General features: G+C 45.1%; 4 protein-coding genes across 7 annotated transcripts; 3 read left to right on the top strand and 1 right to left on the bottom strand.

Annotated features, from left to right (window-relative positions):
• Positions 1-34: 34 nt before the first annotated feature.
• On the bottom strand, positions 35-8,121 carry LOC4327743 (dynamin-related protein 3A). Of its 3 annotated transcripts, none has more exons than XM_015758778.3 (20): positions 7,557-8,121; positions 6,331-6,613; positions 6,218-6,246; positions 6,017-6,118; positions 5,657-5,725; positions 5,513-5,572; positions 5,307-5,420; positions 5,070-5,118; positions 4,511-4,620; positions 4,325-4,417; positions 4,137-4,229; positions 3,798-3,935; positions 3,398-3,505; positions 2,633-2,737; positions 2,492-2,534; positions 2,167-2,216; positions 1,934-2,080; positions 1,012-1,064; positions 798-897; positions 35-702 (listed from the first exon to the last, which is right to left on the bottom strand). In XM_015758778.3, the coding sequence occupies exons 1-20, from the start codon at positions 7,941-7,943 to the stop codon at positions 487-489; spliced, it is 2,349 nt and encodes a 782-aa protein (XP_015614264.1). In that variant the 5' UTR covers positions 7,944-8,121; the 3' UTR covers positions 35-486. The 3 variants fall into 3 exon arrangements, with proteins under 3 accessions (XP_015614264.1, XP_015614254.1, XP_015614247.1); XM_015758768.3 differs by having other exon boundaries at positions 2,167-2,324; XM_015758761.3 differs by having other exon boundaries at positions 2,167-2,324; positions 4,325-4,620.
• Positions 8,122-9,854: 1,733 nt separating this feature from the next.
• Positions 9,855-12,232, top strand: LOC4327744 (uncharacterized protein At4g15970). 2 transcript variants are annotated; one of them, XM_015774880.3, is made up of 4 exons: positions 9,924-10,147; positions 10,234-10,474; positions 10,581-10,970; positions 11,477-12,232. In XM_015774880.3, the coding sequence occupies exons 2-4, from the start codon at positions 10,244-10,246 to the stop codon at positions 11,960-11,962; spliced, it is 1,107 nt and encodes a 368-aa protein (XP_015630366.1). In that variant the 5' UTR covers positions 9,924-10,147; positions 10,234-10,243; the 3' UTR covers positions 11,963-12,232. The 2 variants fall into 2 exon arrangements, with proteins under 2 accessions (XP_015630360.1, XP_015630366.1); XM_015774874.3 differs by having other exon boundaries at positions 9,855-10,474.
• Positions 12,233-18,171: 5,939 nt separating this feature from the next.
• Positions 18,172-21,125, top strand: LOC4327745 (uncharacterized protein At4g15970). Its single transcript, XM_066306298.1, has 3 exons — positions 18,172-18,454; positions 19,779-20,141; positions 20,402-21,125. Exons 1-3 carry the CDS (start codon positions 18,239-18,241, stop codon positions 20,930-20,932), a joined length of 1,110 nt encoding a protein of 369 aa, XP_066162395.1. The 5' UTR covers positions 18,172-18,238; the 3' UTR covers positions 20,933-21,125.
• Positions 21,126-22,388: 1,263 nt separating this feature from the next.
• On the top strand, positions 22,389-24,123 carry LOC136355512 (uncharacterized). Its single transcript, XM_066308192.1, has 2 exons — positions 22,389-22,607; positions 23,596-24,123. Exons 1-2 carry the CDS (start codon positions 22,389-22,391, stop codon positions 24,121-24,123), a joined length of 747 nt encoding a protein of 248 aa, XP_066164289.1.
• Positions 24,124-25,030: the final 907 nt, after the last annotated feature.

Consider the following 25,030-nt stretch of genomic DNA (forward strand, 5'->3'; position numbering starts at 1 on the left):
TAAATGAACAGAGCTTCTCTTTGCAAATCACCAGTGATCGACTGAAATCACCAAACTTATACTGGTACAGACCACCAACTTTATGCAACACAAATTTGTTTTGCGTATCCTTACCAACCAACCTTGTCAGATTTTGCAAGGCAAAACCGTCTTTTAGGATACAGGCATTCGGACGCTCGATACTAACACCGAGCAACCATAGACTCTTCCCTGGGCTTAAACTAAAACTATACCCATCACTGATATATCATTTTATGATGAAACGATTGGGCAGCGAAATATACTGTACAAAGGGGGCAAACGGGCAAAACTCGCTCCATGTCATGGCTTCATTGGGGCGCAACACTGAGTGAAAAGAATAGTAGTAGAACTAGAAAAGCATACATCTATCTGGTGCAAACAAACTGAATGCAGAATGCGTGCAACCACGGTACATCGCCTGGTTCAACCACTGGTTCGTTCGGGTGACGGTCGTGAATGGCGAGATCAAAATCCGTTACCGCTTGCATCGGGATTGAATGGCAGCTGCTCCCCTGAGTGGCTAGATTTCCTTGACCTTGGTTGCTTTGGGGTCGAATATGGCGAGCTTCCATCTTGGAAGGATGAAGAAAGCCCATGAGCCCTTGGTAGACCTGTTGCATCGGCATCCAGGGAATAGCCTCTCTCAACTGTGTCCGCTTCAAGTGGTATCTCATCCAAAGTCTGAAGCATGTCACAAGGCCAATAAATAATTTAATGTTAGATCAATCAGTATGAAATGCTATTAAAATGGAAAACTTAGTTCTGACAAAACATACCTTGTATGCTTGCTGAAGGACCTTGAGGGTGTCACGTATTTGCCTCCTCTTTATGGTTATTTCATCGGGTTCTCTGAGCATGTCCGCAAAGAGGTCGTCTCTGCAACGATACATACAAAAACATCCAGCGTTTGAAATGTTATAACGGATTTATAGGGAAACATCCAGCGTTTGAAACATTATAATGTATATGAGTAGAAAAGGCTTCCCTCACCTATAAAGCTTAGTTATAAGGTAATTATGCAGCTCCCGTTTTGTGTGGTTAACCTGCAAGCGAAACAAATCCTTAAAGAACATGCAACAGCAACCCCAAGAGGAAATTTACAGACATGGATAATTAGGATTTCTGGTCAGCTTCCCTGCCACTAGAAATATGCATGAAACTGAATCATAACTGGAGAAGATATAGGCATATTTATTTGAATATACTAATGTGGCCAGAAAAGAATAAGGAACCATTTATAATTAGTGATCCATCCAATGCAATGAAAATCAACGAGTCGCATCAACATAAAAATGCTACGCAAAAAGGAGGAAATATAATCAATACTCAAGCAAAACACACAACCACACTAATAGTAAATTAGTGATCCACTTGCACTTGCTTTTTAAGAAGCAATGCTTGACAATTGTGGTAAAAAAATTGAGAAAGTGTCCTAGGCACACAAGCCTTCTCGTGTACACACCAACTAACAATCTTCACCAAAAATTCTAGAAAAAATTGTACATGTACTTTTAGTAGTATCACATTTAAGTGTAAAGTCTCATCTTCAAATTCATTATATATATGTGGAGCACCAAAAAAGACAAAATTCTGACTGATTTATACCCTTAAAACTGTAATGCTATTGGAAGTACATGTACAATGTTTTCTAGATTTTTTGGTGAAATTTGTTAGTTGATGTGCACGGTGTGTACATGGAAAGCTTGTGTGCACAGGATACATTGCCCCAAAAAATGTTATGTCTTAATATTTGTTTACTGTCATCTATGCTTACCATGACACTAAAAATAGTACATAGAAAGTCATGTTACATGTCCAGAAACATTAGTTATAATCGAAATAATGTGCCAAATAAATCACCATCCTATGCAAAGCGAGTAATAATGAGAAAAGTGAGACAACGATCACGGACCAGAAAATGCATGATTGCCTTTGGAACGAAGTCCTCAACATTTTTCCGCACTATATTGTAATATGACTTCAGTAGCAACTTAGTTATTGCTATTTCAAGCGCCTCCTGCTCAGACTGGCTTTCTGAAGGTTTCAAGACAACTGGTGGCTGTTTGACAATTACCTCAATCAATCACTCAACAAATTCAAATAACACTGATGAGAAAATATTAAGGCATTGATAAGATAGCTCACCTCTCTCAACTGTATCGTAGAGAGTGAATGCTCCAGGTGGGAAGTAGAAGCTGTATAAGATTTGTTCGATGAGTTGTCTTTTGCAGAAGAATGTGTACGATCATCACTAGTAGAAGAAAATATTGATATTGATCCCCAGAAAGATGTGCTTCCACTACCTAAAAGATGGCCAATAAACTGGGCTTACATCAAATCGCTTTATAGTTTCCCCCCAAAAAGAAAGAATCAAAGCAGTAAGAGCAACACTAGAGAAGGGTATACTATTAGCATTCACATATGTTAGCACAACAGACTTAAGATATGACATTTGTAGCAAAATTCAAACCTGAAGATCCTGGCCTCTCAGCCTCAGCAGCAGGCCGTAAACCCTGATAGTGGATGACAAAATCAAAAGAAGAAATGCCAGGTGTAAGTGCCTAACAATTATAGACATTGCAAGGGTAAAAAAAATGGTAATGACAAAAACCTGGAGATGATCTGTGACTACTCCATTTACACCAGTTCTACCCAAAAGCGCACGCGGCTTTTGAGTTTTATCAGAAGCTTGTGACTTATCAGCATCTACTCCCTCCTGCAGTATAGTACGTTAGATACTTAAGATAGTTGATAATATGAGGAATCAAGAGCGGAAATTGCAGGTGAAGGATATGAATTCCTAAGTCACACCACCTATTTTCCAAGAGAACAAATATCTAAATGTGCAAAAAAAATGATAATGCAAATTACAGAATTAAAGTATCTGTAAAGATTATCCAAATTACCAAAGTAGTGTGCAGCAAGTATAGCACAAGTCCTAACATGGTGTACACCATGAGTTTATTTAGCCATGCCTCTTACTAAATGAAAAAAGAATGGTTGAATACAAACAAATGGATATCCATTATGGTATGGGCATACCAGCGGTTATCATGAAATATGTTAAAAGTCATGGAGAGGTACTATTTTTAGCTGCTAAACATTTATTATAGAATTACATGTACTGCTCACGTAGCTCTTAGTTCCAATGGTCCTCAAATTGTGGCAATCCTCATGCAATTAAGTAGAAGCACATGTCACTTATGAAAAGATAGTTCATCTGTACATCATTCATTAAATATTGTTCTTGTTTGACAATATGCAATTGCCACAAACACAATGTACTTGGCAGTGATTCTACCATATTGTTATTAAATTGTTTTTAGAAAATCAGAACGAAAAGGAAAAGGTAATGGTGCATATGATGTATACATACTCTTCTAGCCACAGCTGCCAGTCTAGAAGACCTAACTTGCTGCTGTGCTTGCTCAACAGCCTTGCTGCCGCCGATGAAATTTGGATGAGATGTGTTTATGTAATCCGCCTGAACCAAAATAGAGTTGCAGGTTATGACAATGAAAAAGATTATAGCATATCTATGCAAAGTCAAGAGTAAATCAGGGGAAAAAAAACATCAGCTATCAATGGCCCAAACACTAGCTTAGATGAAATAGCTTGGTTTCTACATACTTCATAAATTGTGGGTCTGGGGGTCAGTAATCAGCACTATTTATGGAAGACTATATTCAAATATTGCTAGTGGCATATTTCTAAACTCCAATGGCTACCAGGAAATTTGTTAACCATTAATATCCAACATGATGAGGAATTATTACCTCCATCTCAATGATATGTGCTATCATATCCTGCGCAGGCTTAAGCCCATCCCGTAAAAACCTCCCGATGACTTCATCCATGCTCCTACGGAGCAGAGGAAACTGCTGCAGCTCAACAGCAAGACAGCGATGGCTCATCTACACAAAAACTTAAATTGTCAGTTCAAGAAGTAACAGAGCAACAATACATCAGAATGTTAGTTGATGCTGTGAGGTGAACCAGATAGATGCATCAAAAGTGCAAGTGGCATATTAAGAAAAAGCATATCCACAAAGATATACTAGGCATTAGCATACGGCAATGCCAGACAAGTGGCAAAAAAAGGTGTCAGGTCTAACCTTGACTAGCTCATCGTATATGAAACCTGCACACTGAAGGCTTGGATCAAGCAATCTGCTGATCTGCCTGCGTACAAGGACCTCAAAAGGTACCTGAGAAATGTTAGCGAAGGAAAAATTGTCAGCTTAACTGGCCATCATCCATGAATTACTCTTACAATCGTTCTTCCTAAAGTGGGATGGTATACCTCAGGTACGAACAAAGCACTCCTAGGACCAGTTGCGTTCTGTATAGCCATACGGATGTCTTCATCGGTAACATCTTCACAAGGGTCAACATCCTGTGTAAAAAGTTCTATAACTTCATTATAGAACAATGATGTGGTACAACATAATGAAAAGGTTGTAATTGAACATGCAACAAAATCACGAACCTCTAAGCTTTTTACATATATAGATTGAAAAATATAATGGATCCTTGCTCCACCACAAAGCTCAATTGTTGATATGTCCTCATTTTTTCCCTCCACCATTGAGGAGAAAGCTATAACATAAAAATGTTTCAACTTAAAATGGCACAATTTATCACATACAGCTTAAACAAAAGAATAGACACACTCCCTCCGTTTCATATTATAAGTCGCTTTGGCTTTTTTTTCTTAGTCAAATTTCTTTAGGTTTGACCAAGTTCATAAAACAATAGCAACATTGATAACACCAAATTAGTTTCATTAAATGTAGCATTCAATATATTTTGATAATATGTTTGTTTTGTGTTGGAAATATTGCTATATATTTTTATAAACTTGGTCAAACTTAAAAGAGTTTGACTAGAAAAAAAGTCAAAACGACTTATAATATGAAACAGAGGTAGTATATGATAAGACTTATACAAAAAATAACACAGGACTTTTAATCATACACAGTATTAAATGGCACAATTGACCATTATTTAAAAATTGCCAGCACAGTTAGTCATGATTCAAAAATTACCTTCACAGTACTTTGCCAGAATGTTCAAAAGCTTAGCACCTTGACCAGCCTGCAGTAAAGAAACACAGATGGACCATCAACAAAGAGGACAAAAAATTAGCTGAGAACACAGATGAATTGGCCTGATTTCATTAAGCCCTAAATAAAAAAAGTCAGGTAATATTGTTGAAAAACATTTCAAACAAATTTTATGCTTCTAACACTTGGACAAAATTTCTTTTTTAATTCAAACCCCACCTTGGACTCGACTGGATCACCATAAAAGGAAAGCTCCTTAGCAGTAGTTGTCAATTGAGAACTTATACGTGACTTCAATCCTGGCAGAACAGTCTTTATATGCTGGACCAAAATCTGAAACATACAGATGTATTTTCGTTTAAATCACAACAGAAATATGAAAGTTATCAGATTGATTACAACTGATAATTTAATTACATAAATACCTGGTTTAACTTCTTTGCTAATTGTGGTATACCACAGTACTGAGCAAGACCATTATACGCCTAAAAAGTCAAGGAAAGTGCATTTCACAAACATGTAAGAAGAAAATAAGCACTAAAGTAATAACAAAATTCATTGCAGCCTACTGGATGATTACGGAAGAAACTTTCTTCGCGCGCCAGAGCTTCCTTGATACTGAGATCTGATTTGATATCCTGCATCGCCGAGAAAACTATATAATAGAAATCTAATAACACTAAACTTAGCACTACAATGGAAAAGCATTTGTCCAGGTTATGGAGGATTACATCCTTGGTATGCTACAAACTACTAGGACAAGTTTGTAATCACAAGGTAGTATACACATCTCTATTTGTTACCCATTATTTTATGAACAATCAGCAGGCTGATGCTAGACAACTACACCATCTGGAAGCTATGGTTATCATACAGACATACAGAATGAGTTCGCTCACGAAGTCATGAGAATGACCAGAATGCAGTACCTGTTGACTGCGGTTTACCACACCAACATAGCCTAGTCGTAATGGAATCACATTTCCCAACAGAAAGTTACGAGCATCTGTGCCCCTGTCCATTATGTCCAGCTGGAAGATAATAGAAGTGAAGCCAAGATCAAACTGGGTCACTGGTATGAACACAATGCTTATTTAATCCAGACAAAAAACTCAAGACCAGGGTCAAACCTTTGTTATAACACCAATTGTTCGAGAACCTACAAGAACAATGAATCAATTATTAATAAGAAACAAAATATATTAACATGAATTATCTAATGGATTGAGTCTGTAGTGAATACCATCAGGGTCAGCATTTCGAGCAATTTGAAGAGCATCAGAATTCGATAAGTCTGCATTTGCTGGCGAAACAGCCAAGATGATACATGTCTTGTGCTTGATATACGACAATATCATGGTCCTTATTCTGGCCTCAATGTCAGTTGGTTGGTCACCAACTGGCACCTTAGTTATCCCAGGCAAGTCAACCAACGTAATGTTTAGAACATTTGGTGAGTAGATCTTCAGTCGTATCTGCTTATCTGACACACCTTTGTTACCACCCGCCTCTCTGTCTGTTTCGGCCTGCATTGATTGGGGGAATGATTAATAGTGCTCTATGCCCTATGGTACAGTTTGTTCAACACTTGCAGGCATTGGCATAACTAAACAAACCAGCATAACTGAATCAATAAAAGCATAACACAACAAATGGTACAATTTTTCTAGCATATACTGAAAAAAAAATTAAATCAAAGGTACTATTGTGCACACTTCTCCAATAACAGATTTTACATAACCACTAAACTCAGCGACCAGTTCATTCCGGACAAATAAAAGCAATGGTAATTAATCAGAATAGGATAAGCGTCACCAAATACACAGGCATATACAATCTCCACATTCAAGCAAATCACTAAGTTTAAACTACTGACAATATACCAAAGGCTGAAAGTACAAACATCTCAAAGGCAATGAACAAATCAAAGAGATTTTAGATAAGGCAATACACCCACACCTTTGAAGAAACACAAATGGACATCAGCACAAGTCACCATAAAAGCAACTATGAGAAAATATCGCCACCCCTAAATCTGAAGATGGAATATAACCCAAAAGGGTTATCCCCCAATCCAACCTGGTAGTGTTAGAATGTACCCAATTGCACTAAACCTATAGAGCCTAACCGGCATCACATACATCATAAAACCGAACAAATTACTAATGATCCATCCAAACCTGGTAGAACTACTCGAATCCCTAGCAAGCTGCCATTACACAACAACATTAGTACATTACCAGTAGACTCACGAGCAGTACAATACTAATTATTCATCCAAATCACCACAAACTATTCGAAACCCTAGCAAGCAGTCATAACACAACATTACCAGTGAACTCTCGAGCAGTAGAATACGCTAAGAGCACAAGCGAAGGTTCCAAACTAGTACCTCTATCAGTTAATCAACCATCAGAACGCCTAAATCAACATCGATAGAAGATAGAGAATGCGAGGGGGGAGGGGAACCTGGATCTCGCGGCGGATTTCGCGGAAGTCATAGAAGCGGCGGCCGGGGAGGTGGAGGAACTCGCCCCACTCATCCGCCTCGGCGTCGGCGGGGCGGCGGGGCTGGTGCACGAGCTGCAGCACGAGGGGTCGCCGCGTGCATATGTCGGAGCCCCGGGGCAGGAAGTCGCGGCCGACGAGCGCCTCGAGGACGCTGGACTTGCCGCTGCTCTGGCTCCCCACGACGGCGACCTGCGGCAGGTCGATCGTGGAGCTGCTCCCCAGCTGCGAGAAGATGTCCTGCAGCTTGTTCACGATCGGGATCACCGACGACCCCACCGCCGCCGCCGCCGCGGCCGCCGTCGCCGTCGACGGCGGCGCGGAGGACGAGTAGATGCCGTCCTCCATGGGAGCGAAGGGGTGGAGGAGGGGGCTCCGCCGCTAGACCTAGGGTTTTGTGCGGCGGAGGCGGCGACTCTGCGGCAACACGAGGGATCCCTAGATCGAGAGCTCTCGCGTGAATTTTTTTTTTTTTTTGGGTATCGATTTGAATCGGGAGGTGTCGAGGGGAAGGAGAGGAGGATTCAGAGGTGGGAGAGAGAGGAGGACTTGTCCTTTATACCCCCCCCCCCCCCCCCCCAACCTTCTTGGCCTAGGGAACAAGAAGAACGTGCTGCTTGATGCTTCTTTCTTTCTTTCTTTTCGGGCATGAAAACAACAGAATCGATGCCCGATTGTGCCTCTACTGTTTTATACCAGAGTGTTTCTTTCTTTCTTTCTTGATCGACAAGAAGTCACTGTAAATTCATCATCAGTAGTAAAAGTTCATTGGTTTATTCCGTTAGGACTAGGCCCAATTCTTTTTCTTGACTCTAAATTTTAAATTTCTTATTTTCATCAAACCGTTAAATGGTGTGATAGATGTTGTTTAAATAAATAAATAAAGTTATTTTTAAATTTTATAATAGTCAATAATTAATTAATCATGTGTAAAGAAGTTTTCTCGTTTAGTGCATTATAATTCATCTTTATCATATCAACCGCATTTGATTTCAAGGATGTAGGAAATAATCGGATATGTGCTGTAAAAATAGCTTGAGCAATAATAAAACTGTAGTTTGGATCGGGTAAAACGGGGTCTCGTAGGCAACCCGTCCGGCGACGACGACTTTCTTACTCGTGCCGCGCGGGGATTTGACTATTTGCGTCGAAAGGCGAAATCCTGACCGTCCGATCATGAGCGGTGACGATCTGAGCCGTCCGCTTTGGAGTCGAGTTCGTCTCAGTCCCCGCGGACCAGTGAAACCATTGACTTGGCGTGGCCCCACCAGAAGGGCCATGGCTGACGTGGACAGCTGGGCTGGCCCACCTGCATTGAGGGAGGCGACAACGATAATTTGGAGATTAGTGGCCTCGGAAACAGCGTGACGGCGACGTCCGTCACGGCGGCAACCCCGTTTGGAGTTGGAATGACTGTGCTCAACGCGCTAATGTTGCACTACTGTACTTCGTCTCATGGTTCTGGGCCAAGATAGCCCAGCTGATGCAAAATCTTATACTGGGCCGTGATGAGCACGTGTTGGGCCTAAACTGCTCGAGTTTCAGGAAAGTTTTTGACGGGCCAGGGCCTTAGTTGGGCACCTCTGTTTTGTTGTTCAAAAGTTCATGGCTCTTTTCTCCATTCAGAGCGTTTGATGAATCAAGGCCAAAATTTCCATTTTGAGTTTTGAGTAGTCACCTCAATATAACTGTGGAGTGGCATTTCGTTTTCTTGCTTTTCTTTTTTTCTACTGGCACTTGTCTCACTTCCCTGTCAGATTACTGACCTATGAGGGGAAAAAACACTTGTGGATTACGGACGGGACAAGTAATCTACTAACTTCGTCAAAACATGGACAGGTGGCAGCTATGATTGTCATCTGAATTGAAAATCAATTTGGAAAAATACTGGATCCATCTCGCCCATTGGAAGACGAATTATTTTGAAATATTTTGTGCGCTTTCATGAGCAAGGCCCACGTGATATCATTTTGAGAGTTGTTGGCGAAAGCAACTGGCAATGGTTCAACGATGGCATGTAGCCATGTACTGTCATGACAACAAGTTTTCTCCTGTTAAGCATTCAAAAAAACAGTTGCATCGGCCACACTGTATACTTGTACAGGACAATTGATCATTGATGTGTCCATCTGTGAAAAAAAATGGAAAAAAAATCAGAGAATCATACACAGATGATTACCATAAGAAGGAATGTACTTGCACAGAACATGTTTACAGTCAGAGAATCTGAAGAAAATTATCAATGCTGACCATGTAAACTGTGTACAATAAGCACACAATAAGAAGATTCTCTGATATACACATGGCCCCAACAGTTTACAAATGCATGCAACCCTGCTTCTGAAGAGCACATTCCCATTTCCATATCAAAAACCCCAAGAGGGATTGACTTTGTACAAGAGAAGTAGCTAGAGACGCACATGCCGAGAGGGAGAGGAGAAACTGCGGTCATATCATGCACCAATGCTCTAGCAACGTGTGACCAAGTAGAATTGGTCTCATTGGCTACTGGCGACTTATTTTGAAGAGATCAACGTCCAAAAAACCGAAGTGTTAAGTAACACGCCGAGCAGTTTCCCTCGCACGCTTCTTCTCCCTCTTCTCCTTGAATCCTTTAATTTGCTCCGTTTCTTGGCAGTGGCCAGCCAATGATGATGGGTGGCCAGCAGAGCGCGCTCAACCAGCTGGTGTCGTTTCTCCTCGGGGTTTCGGCGGCGGCCGTGTTGATCTTCTTCTTCTCGTCGGCCGGCGGCGGCTGGTCGACGACGACGGACTTGTCGAGCTGGGCGAATGGGACTGTAGCGGCGACGGCCAAGGAGACCAACCTGACGAGCACCGCTGCTCATGTCGAGGAGAAGGCTAACCTGACGAACAGCCAGGTCTGGAATTCAGATTAGTATACAAAACTGTAGTTTTCTGTGTGTTTAATTTGTCTGAAATTTTCTTGGCTTGGCAAAAGTTGACTTGAAAATTTTGACCGTGCAGGCGGCGGCGGCGGAGGCGGCGAAGGAGGAGGAGGAGAAGGAGCTGGAGAAGCTGCTGGCGGCGGTGGCCGACGAGCACAAGAACATCATCATGACGTCGGTGAACGAGGCGTGGGCGGCGCCGGGGTCGCTGCTGGACCTGTTCCTGGAGGGGTTCCGCGCCGGCGAGGGGATCGCGCGCTTCGTCGACCACCTCCTCATCGTGGCGCTCGACGACGGCGCCTTCCGGCGGTGCCGGGACGTGCACCCGCACTGCTACCGCCTCGCCGTCGCCGGCCGCAACTTCACCGACGAGAAGGTGTTCATGAGCGAGGACTACCTTGACCTGGTCTGGAGCAAGGTCAAGCTGCAGCAGCGGATCCTCGAGCTCGGATACAACTTCCTCTTCACGGTACGTTACAACACGCTACGTAGCAGTTGGAACAGTACTACTACATCTTATAAATTCACAAAAGGACAAAACAAAAATTCGTACTACTAATTTCATTTCACAAAAAGGTCCTCCACGTACATAAGCACATTTTCTAAAAGCATCCTTCTAAAGCATATTCTAGATGCATACTCCCTCCACGCCAAAATATTACAACGGACAATGAATCTAGATAGAACATCTATCTAGATTCATTGTACTGAAAGACTCATATTAGATTGTAACATTTTGGAACAGATGGAGTAATAGATTATGTAATATTACGAATTATCACCATATACGTGCTTAATTACTAAGCTTCTAAACGTTGCAAAAATTTCTTTGAAATTTAAAGTACTAATTTGTAGTAGTATGTATTTCAAATAGTGCCTTTTTAATTCAACTCACTAAATATATAATGGTTAAACATTGGGTAATTTATCGATAACGCACCCCTTAAATATGCAAATATCGCAATATACACGCAGGACGTGGACATCCTGTGGTTCCGTGACCCGTTCGAGCAGATGTCGATGGCGGCGCACATGGTGACCTCGTCGGACTTCTTCGTCGGCGGCGCCTACAACCCGGCCAACTTCCCCAACACGGGGTTCCTGTACGTGCGGTCGAGCCGCCGCGCGGTGGGGGTGATGGAGGCGTGGCGCGCCGCGCGGGCGTCGTACCCGGGGAGGCACGAGCAGCAGGTGCTGAACGAGATCAAGCGGGAGCTGGTGGAGCGGCGCGGCGTGCGGATCCAGTTCCTGGACACGGCGCACGTCGCCGGGTTCTGCAGCAACACGCGCGACTTCGCCACGCTCTACACCATGCACGCCAACTGCTGCGTCGGCCTCGGCGCCAAGCTGCACGACCTCCGCAACCTTCTCGAGGAGTGGCGCGCGTACCGGCGGATGCCCGACGAGCAGCGCCGCCAGGGGCCCGTGCGCTGGAAGGTCCCCGGCATCTGCATTCACTGAAGAAAAAAACAAAAGGCGGTTAGCTTGTTAGTGTAGATGGGTGTTTTTCACGAACACGTAAAAAGATTGTACGTGTATATTCACTGCCACGCGTGCTGTGAGGAAGACGGATGGAAAAGAGGAGGGGCGGGGGGTCTATACGTGTTCTTAAATTAGTTCGGTGTTGCATTATCAATTGTTTGCCTGGCCAGGTGTATAACTGAGCTGAGATATATATTCCAATTGTTTTTTCGGGTACCCATAATTAAAATCCATGTTGAGAGATTGAAACTGTTTGTCGGGAAAAGCCAGCATTTCTCCTTCCATCCAAATGTCTCGGACGTATTTTCTTTTATCACCAAAAAAAAGAAGCAATCAACTCATCCCGCGTACAACAAAAATTAAGGAACTATACACATGTATGTAACCAGTAAGTATTAAGATGGATGCTCAAGTTCTGATCAACGATTCAATCTAGCACCACAGATAAGAAGTCTTGGGTGCATAGAGGCTACCAATATACCCATCTCATTTAGAAAGACCAGAAAACCAAATATGCATAAGACTTTTGGTGAAGGAGTAGATAGCTGTGCACATTTTGTCCGCTACTGAACAAAGCAACAAATATAGTATGTATTAAATGGCCCGCCAGAAAAGAAAAGGTAAGTATTGAAGTGCGAAAATTCTTATTTTTAGAAGTTTCTTATTGAAGACTCTTTATGAGCTTGCACTGTAACCGTTTGGTATATATAGCCTTTTTCCTTTTTAACAGCTATTTTTTTATTTCATACTGTTGCCTCTATTTTCTACCTCTAATTATTCTCTCTCATCTTTTAGAACTCCATAATTCAACTTAGGGTTCATGTCACACGAAAGAATGGTTGTGGCCCCTTAGCGCAAGCTAGAGAATTTAAGATCAACCTTAAAAAGTTACATCGCCACTTTAGCTCAATCATTCATATAACATATGAAAACTTATGAGACTCGGTGGCTTTGTATATATTAGGAAAAGAAAAGGCCATAAAAACCCTTCTTGATGAGGGCTTAAATTTGGGTGTTTTAGGTGTATATCCATACCCAATCAAGTGAGCTAGCCTCAATTCATGAGTCCAAATAACGAATGATATATCTTTTCAGACATTTTTGTGATGACCACGGGCATGACTCATATCTTGTAGCGATCTTTTAGAGGCGTCCTTGTAATTTACTTCCTTTTTTAAGACATACCTGTGGACGGGTGCTAGTGTGTAGCGCCCGTTCCGTCGTGGCGCCTAGCGGGAAAATTATCTCTTAAAAACCCTAATTGCGAAATTTGTTTCTTTGCTTGTTGTCTAGTGTCCGTGTCATCTCAAGATCTCAATCCCTGATCTATCGTCGGGTCCAATTCCGAATCCAATCCTTCCAAATCAATTCCTCCGCAAAAGTCTATTTTGCCTCCCCCGGGGGTCGATGGGCCGATTTCCTCCCGGCCCATCTCCCCCTCTCCCCCTCTCCCCTCTCCCCTGGCGCGCTCCCGCTCTCTCTCCCTCTCTCTCGCTCTCTCTCGCCCCCTCCCCTTCCCGGCGCGCTCCCTCTCCCCTCTCCCTCAGCCCCGCTCAGCTCCGCTCCGCCTCGCCCGCGCGCCGCGCGTGCGTGCGCGAGAGCCGCGCCGAGTGCTCCTCCTCCTCCGCTCCGCCCGCGCGCGTGCGCGTGAGCCGCCGCGCCGAGCGCCCCCTTCCCTTCTCCTCGCTCTGCCGCGCCTGCGTAAGCCGCCCGCGCCGAGCCAAGTCCTCCCTCTCCGCTCCCTCGCTGCCGCTTCCCGCACGCCGTGTTCGCGTGCGCGCGCCCGCGCGGACGCCGCCCGTTGCAAGCCGCGCGCGCGTGCCGAGTGGCCGACCGCCCGGTCGCCGCCGCCGTCAGCCTCTGCACGCGTCTGTCGCCCGTGTCGTCGCGCCGCTCCAAACCGCCCGTCGTCATCGCCGTCATCACCGCCCGGCCCCCGCCACTCCGCGCGCAAGCCGCCAAGGGACGGAGGCAGCGCCCCTCCTCCCTCTGCCGCGTCGCCCCCGCTCCCCTCCTCCTTTTTCCCGAATCGGCAAAAGGGCAAGCCCCTTTCTCCCCCTCCTTTTTCCCCTTTTTCCCCCGCCGGCGTCATCCTCCCTGTCGCCGCTTTGGTCGCGACCGCCGAGCGCCAGCTCGCGCCTTGACCGCCCTAAGTTGGTTCCCAAACCGACATTGCCGCCCCCTTTAAACCCCAGCTCCTTCCCCTCCAATCTCCCTCGTTTTCGCCTCCTCGCCATAGCTGCCGCCCCCGTGCTCTGTTCGCCGTCGCCGTTCGTTGTTGCGCGTGTCGAAGGAGTCGGCACGAGCAAGGACGCGGAAGGGGACTTCGGCCGCGCCCTCTCCTTCCTCTTCCCCAGCCCGAGGCCGGAGAGATTACTCCCGCGCCGTCGGCCTCTCGTCACAGCGCCCCTCCTCATCTCGGTGATGCCTCCCTCCATTCTTCCTCCTCGCTCCATCTCCTCCCCCTAGCTTTCGGTAGTAGCTCGAGTAGACTCCCCGTAGTTAGCCGGCGCCGCCCCGACCGTTGCCGTCGCTCGCCGTGTGCTCGCCGCCGTCGCCGCTCGAGCTCCGTAGCACCCACACGTCGCCAGCCTCGCTCGGCGTAGCTCCGTCCAATCCGACGCTAGCATCGAGTTCCCGAAACCGCGTAGATGCTCTCACCGCCGGGAATCGACCCCTCGTGGCCTCGCCGCCGTTTCCCTCTTCCCTCCCCACCGGTTGTCGCCGCCGCGATTCGCCGCCGTCAAGCTTCCTCCGGCAAATCCGAGCCGTTGGCTCGTCTCCCCTCATCACGAACAACCGCCCGGTGTGCTAGCTTTTGCCCGTATCGCCGTGGTTCGCTCCACCGCTCGCCGCCGCCGCCCACCGTCCATTCGCGGCCGGGTCGTCGTCTACCTCCCGCCGGCCCGCGTGGCAGCCACGTAGGCGCCACGTCGGAGCCAGCTTAGCCTAGACCGGGTCGAGCCGACCCCGGTCAGTCCCTCCCCGTGCGCGCGTTCCACCGCGAGCCGTGAGGCTGCGCGTGGGCCCGCCGCATCCGCGTCCACCGCGAACCGTGCGCGTGCACCGCGTCCCTCCCCCGCCCGTGCGCATGAGCCGCGTACTCCCTCCGCACGGTGAGCCGAGCCGCTGACAAGCGGGTCCCACCCGGGACCGCGCATGGTGAGCCCGGTCCACCGGCTCTCTCTCTCCTCCCTCCCGCGCGCGCGCGTCTTGGGCCGCCTTGGGCCACCTTCTTGGGCCGGCCGGCCCGTTAAGCTCGGCCGAGCCGCCCTTTCTCTCGGGCCGCGCCCTAGCTGCCCTTTCTATCGGGCCGCGCCCTAGCCGCCCGAGGGAAGTCTATATTCCCTCCCTCTCCCTTTTTCTTTTCTTTTCTTTTCCAACCTTTAGACCAAAAATCCAATAATCTTAGAAATTCAATATCTTCCCAACCGTAAATCCGTTTGACTCCGTTCAAATTCCAAAATTTCTCAAATCTCGAGATCTATCTAATGGCACGCTTAGAGGTCATTAATAGGGCTTTATTTTCGCCGTTTGTTCAGTTGTCCCGTTTTGCGTATAGTTTCGGAGCCCGAAGACCCGCAGTGCGAGGATTTCGAGGATCAAGCTCCAGATCTCGAGCAAGGCAAGCCACCTTTGAACATCTTGAGCCTATATTTGAAATCTAATTATATTGCTTGCAAAATATTATGCATTGATAGGATTGCACTTAATCTGTTGTTCCGTCTGCAAGGCAGATTGGCAGACCTACCTAACTTGTTGCATTTGATCCTTCCATTGTTAATTGCTATACCATGTCCCCTTGTAACCATCCAGTTGCGCCTCGATATTCGTGCACCCTGTGCCAGTATCGACGGTCGCCTTCAAACTTAAAATCTGAGTAACAACTTGGGTAAAACTGGAGTTTTACAAAAGACTTGGAAAACCCGACACCTGGGTCGGTGCTTGCGAACTAAATGAATTTCCAAAACCGCGGACCGGGAAACGTACCGGGTGTACGGTTTCCCGCTCTCGCACTTAAGGACCGATTCCTTGTAATTTCATCCAAACATAAGACAAGTACGACCACATGGGTGGAATGGGACACCCCTGGCTGAGTAACTAACTTATCAGGGGAGCCTTGATGCCGAGAGACATGTGGATTCGCCGGGGTGGTGTCGGGGAGGACCCCTGGGCTTCCTGGCACAATATGGTCTGGGACCTAACCTGTTGTTGGTCTGGGACCCCTCTCGTCGGCATATGGTAAACCTGTGTCGGCTTTGGAAATGCCTTGTCATGAAAGCTTGGAGGTCTCCCGACGTGGCTGATCCCCACGGGCTGGGTGATCCGGGTTAGTAATGTCGTGTGGGTAAAGTGTACCCCCTCTACAGAGGTTAACAAACTGTTCGAACAGCCGTGCCCACGGTCATGGGCGGATGTGAGGTGATTCCTAGCGTAGTTTGGTTTGACTACTGCTTGTGAAATTGCTGTGTGAAAAGGGGTTCGGTGTTTGAAAAATCTGCAGCTGATGGGATCAGCTAGGCCCGGGTGGCCGTTTGAAAAGTTGTTGGCCCGGGTGGCCGTTTGAAAAGTTGTTGGCCCGGGTGGCCGTTGAAAAAGCTGTTGGCCGGGTGCCAACCTTGTTTAAATTCTAAAGACTGATACATTGCACATACTCCGACCGGACGAGACGCACTGTCTCACCCGTGTCGTTTGAGAAGCACTCACTTAGTTGTTTTTAGAAAAGAGCTCAAATAAAATCAATTGCAAAAACAACAGCCTTTCTTTGAAGCCTGCATTAAACACTTACTTCCCTTGGCTTACTGAGTACTCCCATACTCACCCTTGCTCTATATAAATAATCCCCCCCAGTTGCTGAAGAAGATGAAGCGGATCCTGCTGATGAGGAGTTCTTCCAGGAGCAAGCCGGCTACGATGAGTTTTAGGGTTTCGGCCTAGTTCCCAAGTCGCGCCTGTGTTGATTGGTCCAAGTCCTGGCTTCCGCTTTCCTTTTGTAATGCAGTTGTGAGCTCGGGATCTGTCCGCAGCCCAACATGACTGTACATCTACTCTATAATAAAGAGACCTCTGTTGCTGTGATATTCTGTCTCCCTGTGATACCAGCACTGTTTCCTGGGACTGGTATCGATTAACAGGTTAATTTGGAGCGTCACGGGCTAGTTTCGGTCGGGACTAGTTCGGGGCGTGACATAGTGCATGCAACCCTAATCGATGGCAATAAACGACCGCAATAGCTAAGCCAATGAGATTTATTTTTTGGTTATCCCAAAAATCGAAGGGGGTTGAAGGGAGGAGGCGAAGGGGGTTGGGCTTAGAGGGATGGTAGGGGAGGCGGTAGAGCCAAAGCCATAGCATCGGAGAAGGCAGGGAGAGGGAGGGCAAGGTCGGCGGTTGTGACATGAGATCAAAAGTGGTTAGAACTTATGAGTGGAGGTGGATGTGGAGGTAAAGGTGGTCGCGGCGGCATGAGCCACCAAAGATGAGGAAGAAGGCGGGGGCACCTCACCACCACTTTGGCTTCGGGAATAGTGGGGAAGGAGGAAGAGTGGGTCATCTAGCGGGCCTCATCGGCCCTGGCGTAGGGCGAGGCACATGGAAGAGGCACTGCAAGGTAGGGAGGTGGCCTCATGCGCGAGCTCAAGATCTAGTGGTCGGAGACGTGCGCTGCGACCATGGAAAAAGGAAAAGAAGAATATTAGGTTAATATACTTTAGTCGTGATCTATATTGTCAAAAAGCTTTAAATTTGTAAATATTTTTAGGTGTCTGAAAACTAGATAACCTTTTTTCTATAGTTTGTTCATGCCGTTATAATATAGGGGCATCAGAATAATCAGAGTAGTCGTCTTAGATTTTTCTTGGACTAATGATAGGTATCACACAGTAATTTTCCTAAAAGAATGATAGGTGTCACGCACTTGATAATTAGCAGAAAATAATGTTATAGAGAACAACGGTTTTCAACTTTTCATCGAGGAAAGGTGTAAATATACAATGCATTGAAGAAAAAAAATCCTGATCGATAAGCATTTAAAAGCCAGCTTGATTCACAATATGGGACATACGTTACTACAAACCATAGAAGATAGTTGTAAGTTTCTATCCCATATATATAATTAACCTGTATCATCATTAGCTGTATTCTGCCAAGTTCATAAAAACGCCCTATAAAAAAAATCCCAGGCTTTGCGCGTCTATTCTGCCCTTTCTCCAACTCTTTTTTGCTGAAGAGTTTTGCTCTCCGCGGCGCGTCGCCATGGAGATCAAGGGCAATCTCCGCCGCTTCTTCGTCTTCCTCTTCGAGCTGTGGCTCGCGGCCACCCTTGTCCTGGTCCTGCTATGCGTGCTCGCCAACACGGGGGGATCGCCGGAGATGCCGGCGGCGGCGGAAGTCTGCAACTGCAGTCAGATTGGAATCGCTTCTTCTCGCATATCAGAAGAAGTTACTGGTACCAGCGGTAATTCCAACGAGGTAATAATGCTTTTGTACTCGATCTCGATATGTATGGTGATGTTTTTTTTCTTTTTCTTTGTTCTGTTTAATTTTGTGCTCTGTTGTATGGTTCTGTACTTCTGTGTTAGTTCATGACAGTAGCAATCTGCAATCTTCAGTTTCATATACCATGTTTCTTACAGCCCCAAATGATTAAATCTTATATCTTGTCTTTGCTTAAGCAGAAAAAATGTTTATTTATGAAGAGGAACCATAAGTACAATTTTTCGAACCATTAGATTTGCGCGGCAAAAGAAAGGCTTTCTTTAAGAAGGGAAACACGAATCTTTGATCACATCTAACGGTTAGAAAATTGTATTATATCTTCAAAAGTAACGGAAAAGCCCGCGCAATCGTACGGCTATATTATAGAGCGTAGCTGTATTGTTTATGTCTCATGATCGGTATGATTATAATCATGGTCTATTGATCATATTTCTGATACGACTATAGTTAACACATATTATTATAATCTAGGCCTGTTAAAACAAGAGGCGCATCATCGTTTTTTCTCGAGATAGGTATTGCGTATTTGATAATTAGCAGAAAAATAGAAAAACAAATGGCATATGTGACAATTGTTGAGTAGGAGAAAGGAGTAATGCAACATTTATGTGCATTGACAAAAAGGGAAAACAATGATGTTATTCCGATTACCATTAAAGATCCAGATTTTATTCCACAGACAACATTCACATGTGACAAAATCACAGAAAAAGAAAAGATCAACGTACATATTTAGTCCTTACCTTCTTTTAGAGCTTATATAATACTGTATAAATAAGTATAAAGTGAGGTTGATTTCAGTTCAGTTTTGCAGGAACGTACGGAAACCACTTCAAATAGTCATTTTTTTGTGCTTAATAAGAATAATGATGCTTTCATCATATATATGTGAATATGCCACCTCTCAAATAGTGCTGAAAAGATTCAGTACAGTACTTCCCTTCACAAAACACAGTTAGCTAGCTCATTAAAACAGTCATGATCCTACTTCCTAGAAATGAACTGTTAGCCGTGTACATTCATTTAGGATGAAGAGGTGGGGTTATATAATCCATTATCAAGAAAACAAATAGAGATTTACTCCGATCCAGCAAAACAGTATCTTGCTCCACGTAGACATGATGCCTATATAATCTGAACACACAAGTACTGTTCTGAAGAAACTCTGAACACTCAAATATTGATTCAAAAATTGTACTGCAGTTCTCATTTAGGAAGTGAATAGCTACACTTCAAAAGAATTTATCCTTTTTTACATCTCCAATCGACACCCTTAATTTGGATTTCAATATTCCAGTCAAGTTTTGCAGATTTAGCTGAGCTTCTGCCCAAGGTGGCAACCGACGACAGGACGGTGATCATCACGTCGGTGAACGAGGCGTTCGCGCGGCCAAACTCCCTCCTCGTCCTCTTCCGCGAGAGCTTCGCCGCCGGCGAGAAGATCGCCCACCTCCTCGACCACGTCCTCGTCGTCGCCGTCGACCCCGCCGCGTTCCACCACTGCCGCGCTGTGCACCCTCACTGCTACCACCTCAAGGTGGACACCATGAACCTCAGCTCGGCCAACAACTTCATGAGCGAGGCCTACGTCGAGCTCGTCTGGACCAAGCTCTCCCTCCAGCAACGCGTCCTCGAGCTCGGCTACAACTTCCTCTTCACGGTAATGATCAAATCAACCTCGCTAAGATGTATCGTTTTCTAAGCTTCAACTTTTTATTTTACTTTTTCTCCTTTCCCCTGGCATAAGCCGGTTTGGCTAATTGCGTTGTATAATTATAACTCTTTTCTTCTAATATATTGACATGCAATCATTTTACGTGTTCGTGAAAAATTAGCAAGATGTATCAGTTTCCTCTTCTAATCAGGAACTCAAAGATCGATCGATTCAGCTAATGGTGCGATGATGATTTCGTGTTGTAGGACGTGGATATCTTGTGGTTCAGGGACCCGTTCCGGCACATCGGGGTGTACGCCGACATGACGACGTCGTGCGACGTGTTCAACGGCGATGGCGACGACCTGAGCAACTGGCCCAACACCGGGTTCTACCACGTGAAGTCGACGAACCGGACAGTGGAGATGCTGCGGCGGTGGCGGGCGGCGCGGGCGAGGTACCCGCCGAACCACGAGCAGAACATCTTCAACTACATCAAGCACGAGCTCGCCGCCGGCCTCGGCGTGCGCGTCCGCTTCCTCGACACCGCCGTGTTCGGCGGCTTCTGCCAGCTCTTCCGCAACGACATGGCGAGGGCGTGCACCATGCACGCCAACTGCTGCGTCGGCCTCGGCAACAAGCTCCATGACCTGAGGAGCGCGCTCGACCAGTGGGCGAACTACACGAGCCCTGCGCCGCCGGAGGGGAGGAAGAAGAAGAGCGGCGGCGGTGGCGGCGACCGCCGCGCCGGGTGGAGCGTCCCGGCCAAGTGCGGGACGCCGGACAAGAGGGGATGAGTCCGGGCCGGCGGCCGGTGTGGCGCGCCGCCGCGGCGGCGCCTGTAATTCAGGGAGACTAGCAAACGAGAAGGAATTGATAGCTGTTGCGCTGTTTGTAGTATTGAAAAGATGACATATGATGCAGCTAATTTGCTGATAAATTGATTTGTCATTTGATAGATCTTTCAAATATGAAAGGTAAGTCCGCCCATGCCCTCCTCCATTTTAAATTACTCAATCAGTTCATATTATAATTCATTTGATTTTTTTTCTTAATTAAGCTTTTTTAAGTTCCATCAAGTTTATAAAAAAAATATACTAATATTTTTAATAAAAACAAAACAACTTTTTTTAAGTAGACCCATGCCCTCCTCTGTTTTTAAATAACTTACGCCGAACATTGATTATTTCTAAAATTCTATCACTCTTTTTCCGCAAAAAAATAAAACTACAAAATTATACTAGTGTATTGTTAAAGTTTATTCCATCCTATATGGAACTTTTGTTCGTCTTAGTTTGATCATTTAGGAGTTACTACTAACATTTATTTGAAAATGGAGGATAATATATTGACGTGCGCGTTCCGGATAATACTACAGTCTACATGTACATACTTGGGCACTATTTTTTTTTCTTAAGGAGATCTTACGCTTCAAGCGCTAGGCTCCAGAACTACGCCCGTGATCCGGGAGATCGACGCTGTATATACATGTAAACTACTCATTTTTTTTCTTTCACGCTTAGCTTCGAAGCGTTTGTTGGCGAATCCAGGGCCACGTGTCAGATAATTGTATAACCGGTTTCAGAGTAAGTCGAGACCACCATTGAAAAATACCGAGCCGTGTTACGGGATCAGCACTCAAAGATACTGTTCATTCTGGAGAAAACAGATTGACACTTCACTCAAAGGCAAAATTTCCAAGTCAAATGTGCACTCGAGAAATTAAGTCCCCGATCTGGTCGTCGTTTGGAAGGAACCCTGCTCTGTTTTTAATTATACAGCGATATTGACCTTTGGACGTTATATTTGACAATTCATCCGTTTTATAGAAAAGTAATGTATAAATATGAAAGAAATTCTGAATGTACAGATATGAAAGAAATTCTAAGTCATGTTTAAAGTATCTTTAATAATAAAATAAATCATAACAAGATAAATAATACTTCATTTAATAAATTTAATTAAAACAAATGATCAAACGCCATACTTTAAAATTAATATTGATGTACTTGTATATCTAATAAGTACTACACTCTGTCTTCGAATATAAGAGGCTTTTTATTTAAAAAATATAGGAAAACATAAGAGATTTTTTAAAAAAAAACATAGGAGATTTTGACCCTGTAACTAGATGATCAAAATTCTCTAAAATTTTAGAACAGAGATATCAGATGAATAATAGCATTTGCTTCCGTATATATTGGAGCTCTGTTCCCCATGTACTTCCCTCCTGGGTTGTTGGCGCTTGGCAACATGAGTGGCCATTATTACCATCACCTGACCTCCTTCCTCCTAGGAGCTGTTCTGCCCACCGTGCTGCTCTTCTTCCTCGCCTCCGACCGGGTGAGCGAGCGGCTGCCCACCATATCGAGCTTGGGCAATGGAGCTCTCGTGATCGGTGGCCGTGCTACTGCTCGAGAAGGTGGTGACCTCACAGGCGTCGATGGCTCAGCACCTGCCCCAGCAGAAAAGGTTTGATCGATTTTATCTCTGCTGTTACAGTGGGGAAAAAAGCTCTGTGCAGATTAGTATTGTTGCTGGAATTTTGTGATTTCATTCTTTTTAACATTATTGATGTTAACATGTTACACTTACGGAGTTACGGCCTTACGGGCAATATAATCATCCTTTGCTACACCGTTTGCACTTTACACCCGTGTTGTATAAAAGCATTTCATACTTCGCGCTTTATTTCCTGCAAGATATGTGAATGAATGTGTGTCCTGCAAAATAGAACGTATATATTTCATGAAAACAATGTAGAGATGATGATTTGACATAGCTTTGGTTATGGGCTAAACTAGGAATGTGTGATGAGAACATTAAACTAATAAAAACTACACGTGTGAGCGATTATTAGCTCGTGTTTCCTTAAGCTTTTGCTGGTGGGTTTTTTAAGACTTGTTTATGTGCGCTAGTTTGCGTGAATTTGGTTGTACCTCGTTGAGCAAAGACCGGGATTTTATTCTATTACATAATGTTGAGTTCTAAAAATACAAGAAAATTATAAATAATATGTCATATTTATATGAGATTTAAAATACAATAGATAATAATTATTAGTGGGTGATAATATGCCATACCTGTATATTGAGCTTAGAGTTAGTGGGTACCAAATACCAACTATAAATATGGTTATTTGTAAAATCCAATTCTTTTCAACCCAAGTAGAAAATGTTTATTCCCCTCGCAAAAAAAATGTTTATTCCTACTTGTCAAAAAAAAAGGGGGGAAACCGATCTTTTTTGTGTTGTAATTGAACAAGCAGAGAGTTTGTGCGGGCCTTGCATTTAGTCCAGGTTTCTTCGGCAGTGTAGGCTCTAGGTTTATAGGGCCACAACTGGGCCGCTACTCGGGATTTCGGTTATTTTCTAAAGGAAAAAAATTCTCCATATTGCGTTGACCCAACTTGACCATCCGTGCGCTACGTGTCGTCGTGGCAAATCTGCGACATGCGCAGGAGAAATTCCCCGGCCTGGCGGAGCTGCTGCCGGAGGTGGCCATGGAGGACAAGACGGTGATCATCACGTCGGTGAACGACGCGTGGGCGGCGCCGGGCTCCCTCCTCGACCTCTTCCGTGACAGCTTCCACAACGGCGACGGCATCGCCCACCTCCTCGACCACGTCCTCGTCGTCGCCGTCGACGCCGGCGGCTTCCGCCGCTGCAAGGCCGTCCACCCCCACTGCTACCTCCTCGACGTTCCTGGACACGGCGGTCTTCGCCGGCTTCTGCGAGTACCGCCCCGACGCCGGCAGGGTGTGCACGGTGCACGCCAACTGCTGCGTCGGGCTGGAGAACAAGGTGCTCGACCTCAAGAACGTGCTCGCCGACTGGAAGAACTACACGGCCGGCCTGACGTCGCCGGAGAAGAAGGGTGCCAACAAGTTCAGGTGGACGTTCCCGGCCAAGTGCAAGGCGTCGTTGAAACGGCACTGACCATGAAGTCCGGGAATGGTCAAAGATTAATTATTCTATACATAGGTTAATAATTAGCCGTGGATTATCAAGGGTTTTGCTCCAATCTGTCAATGTGGTTGAATGTGTCACAGTTGCAGGTTTTGACTCTTTATGTACGCGTACTTTCCCAACATTTATATTTTTTTTGTCAAAATAATATTTAGCACAAGTCTGAACCGGAAGCTACTTGTTTCTTCTTCTCAGTGGCGGAGCCAGGATAAAGTTATAGTGGGGGCTCCTCAGCCTTTTGGGCCTTATAACAATCTCAGATAAAGTCTATTTTAACCCCCCTACAATAGATATATGGATTTAAATTTTAGGATGTCTTAAAGGGGATTCTAATAGTTTATTGGGAGGGGGGGCCTCCGCCACTGTTCTTCTGATGGTATAAACAGACCAAAATACACGTGCAGAAAATAGTACTCCAACTCATATATATATTGTTTACTCTAAAAGGAACTACTATAATTTTTTCTTTTGCTTCCAGGATAAATTTAGAAACTTATATAGTTTAACGTCATAAAATTTATATTCTTAGGTTCACGTGTAAGAAATACTTTCACAATATGTAGTTTATAATTAAGCTGGTAAACTATGTGCATTTTTAGAAAATAAGGGAGTGATGTTACAAATCTTGGACAGTTCGAATAAATAGAACTCCAGCATTTTAGAAAAAAAAAGGGATAGGAAATGTGTGCGGCCTTGCTTGGGTTAATGACGGGTATATATATTGTAATGAAGAAATACATGCACACGCTGACGCAGTTGCGTAACGTGCCGCCTAGCTAGCGAAACGGCATGCAGGATGATGGAGTCGCCTTGTTGATCAATCACAAAAATCTTTTGACAAAGTAATCCATGGCCTGGTCAATCAACCCAGCTACCATGCACGAAACAGAGACGAAACATATTTGCAGGGAGACAATTGCCAAGCTT

Source organism: Oryza sativa, chromosome 1 (assembly GCF_034140825.1).
Source record: "Oryza sativa Japonica Group chromosome 1, ASM3414082v1".
Lineage (NCBI taxonomy): Eukaryota > Viridiplantae > Streptophyta > Magnoliopsida > Poales > Poaceae > Oryza > Oryza sativa.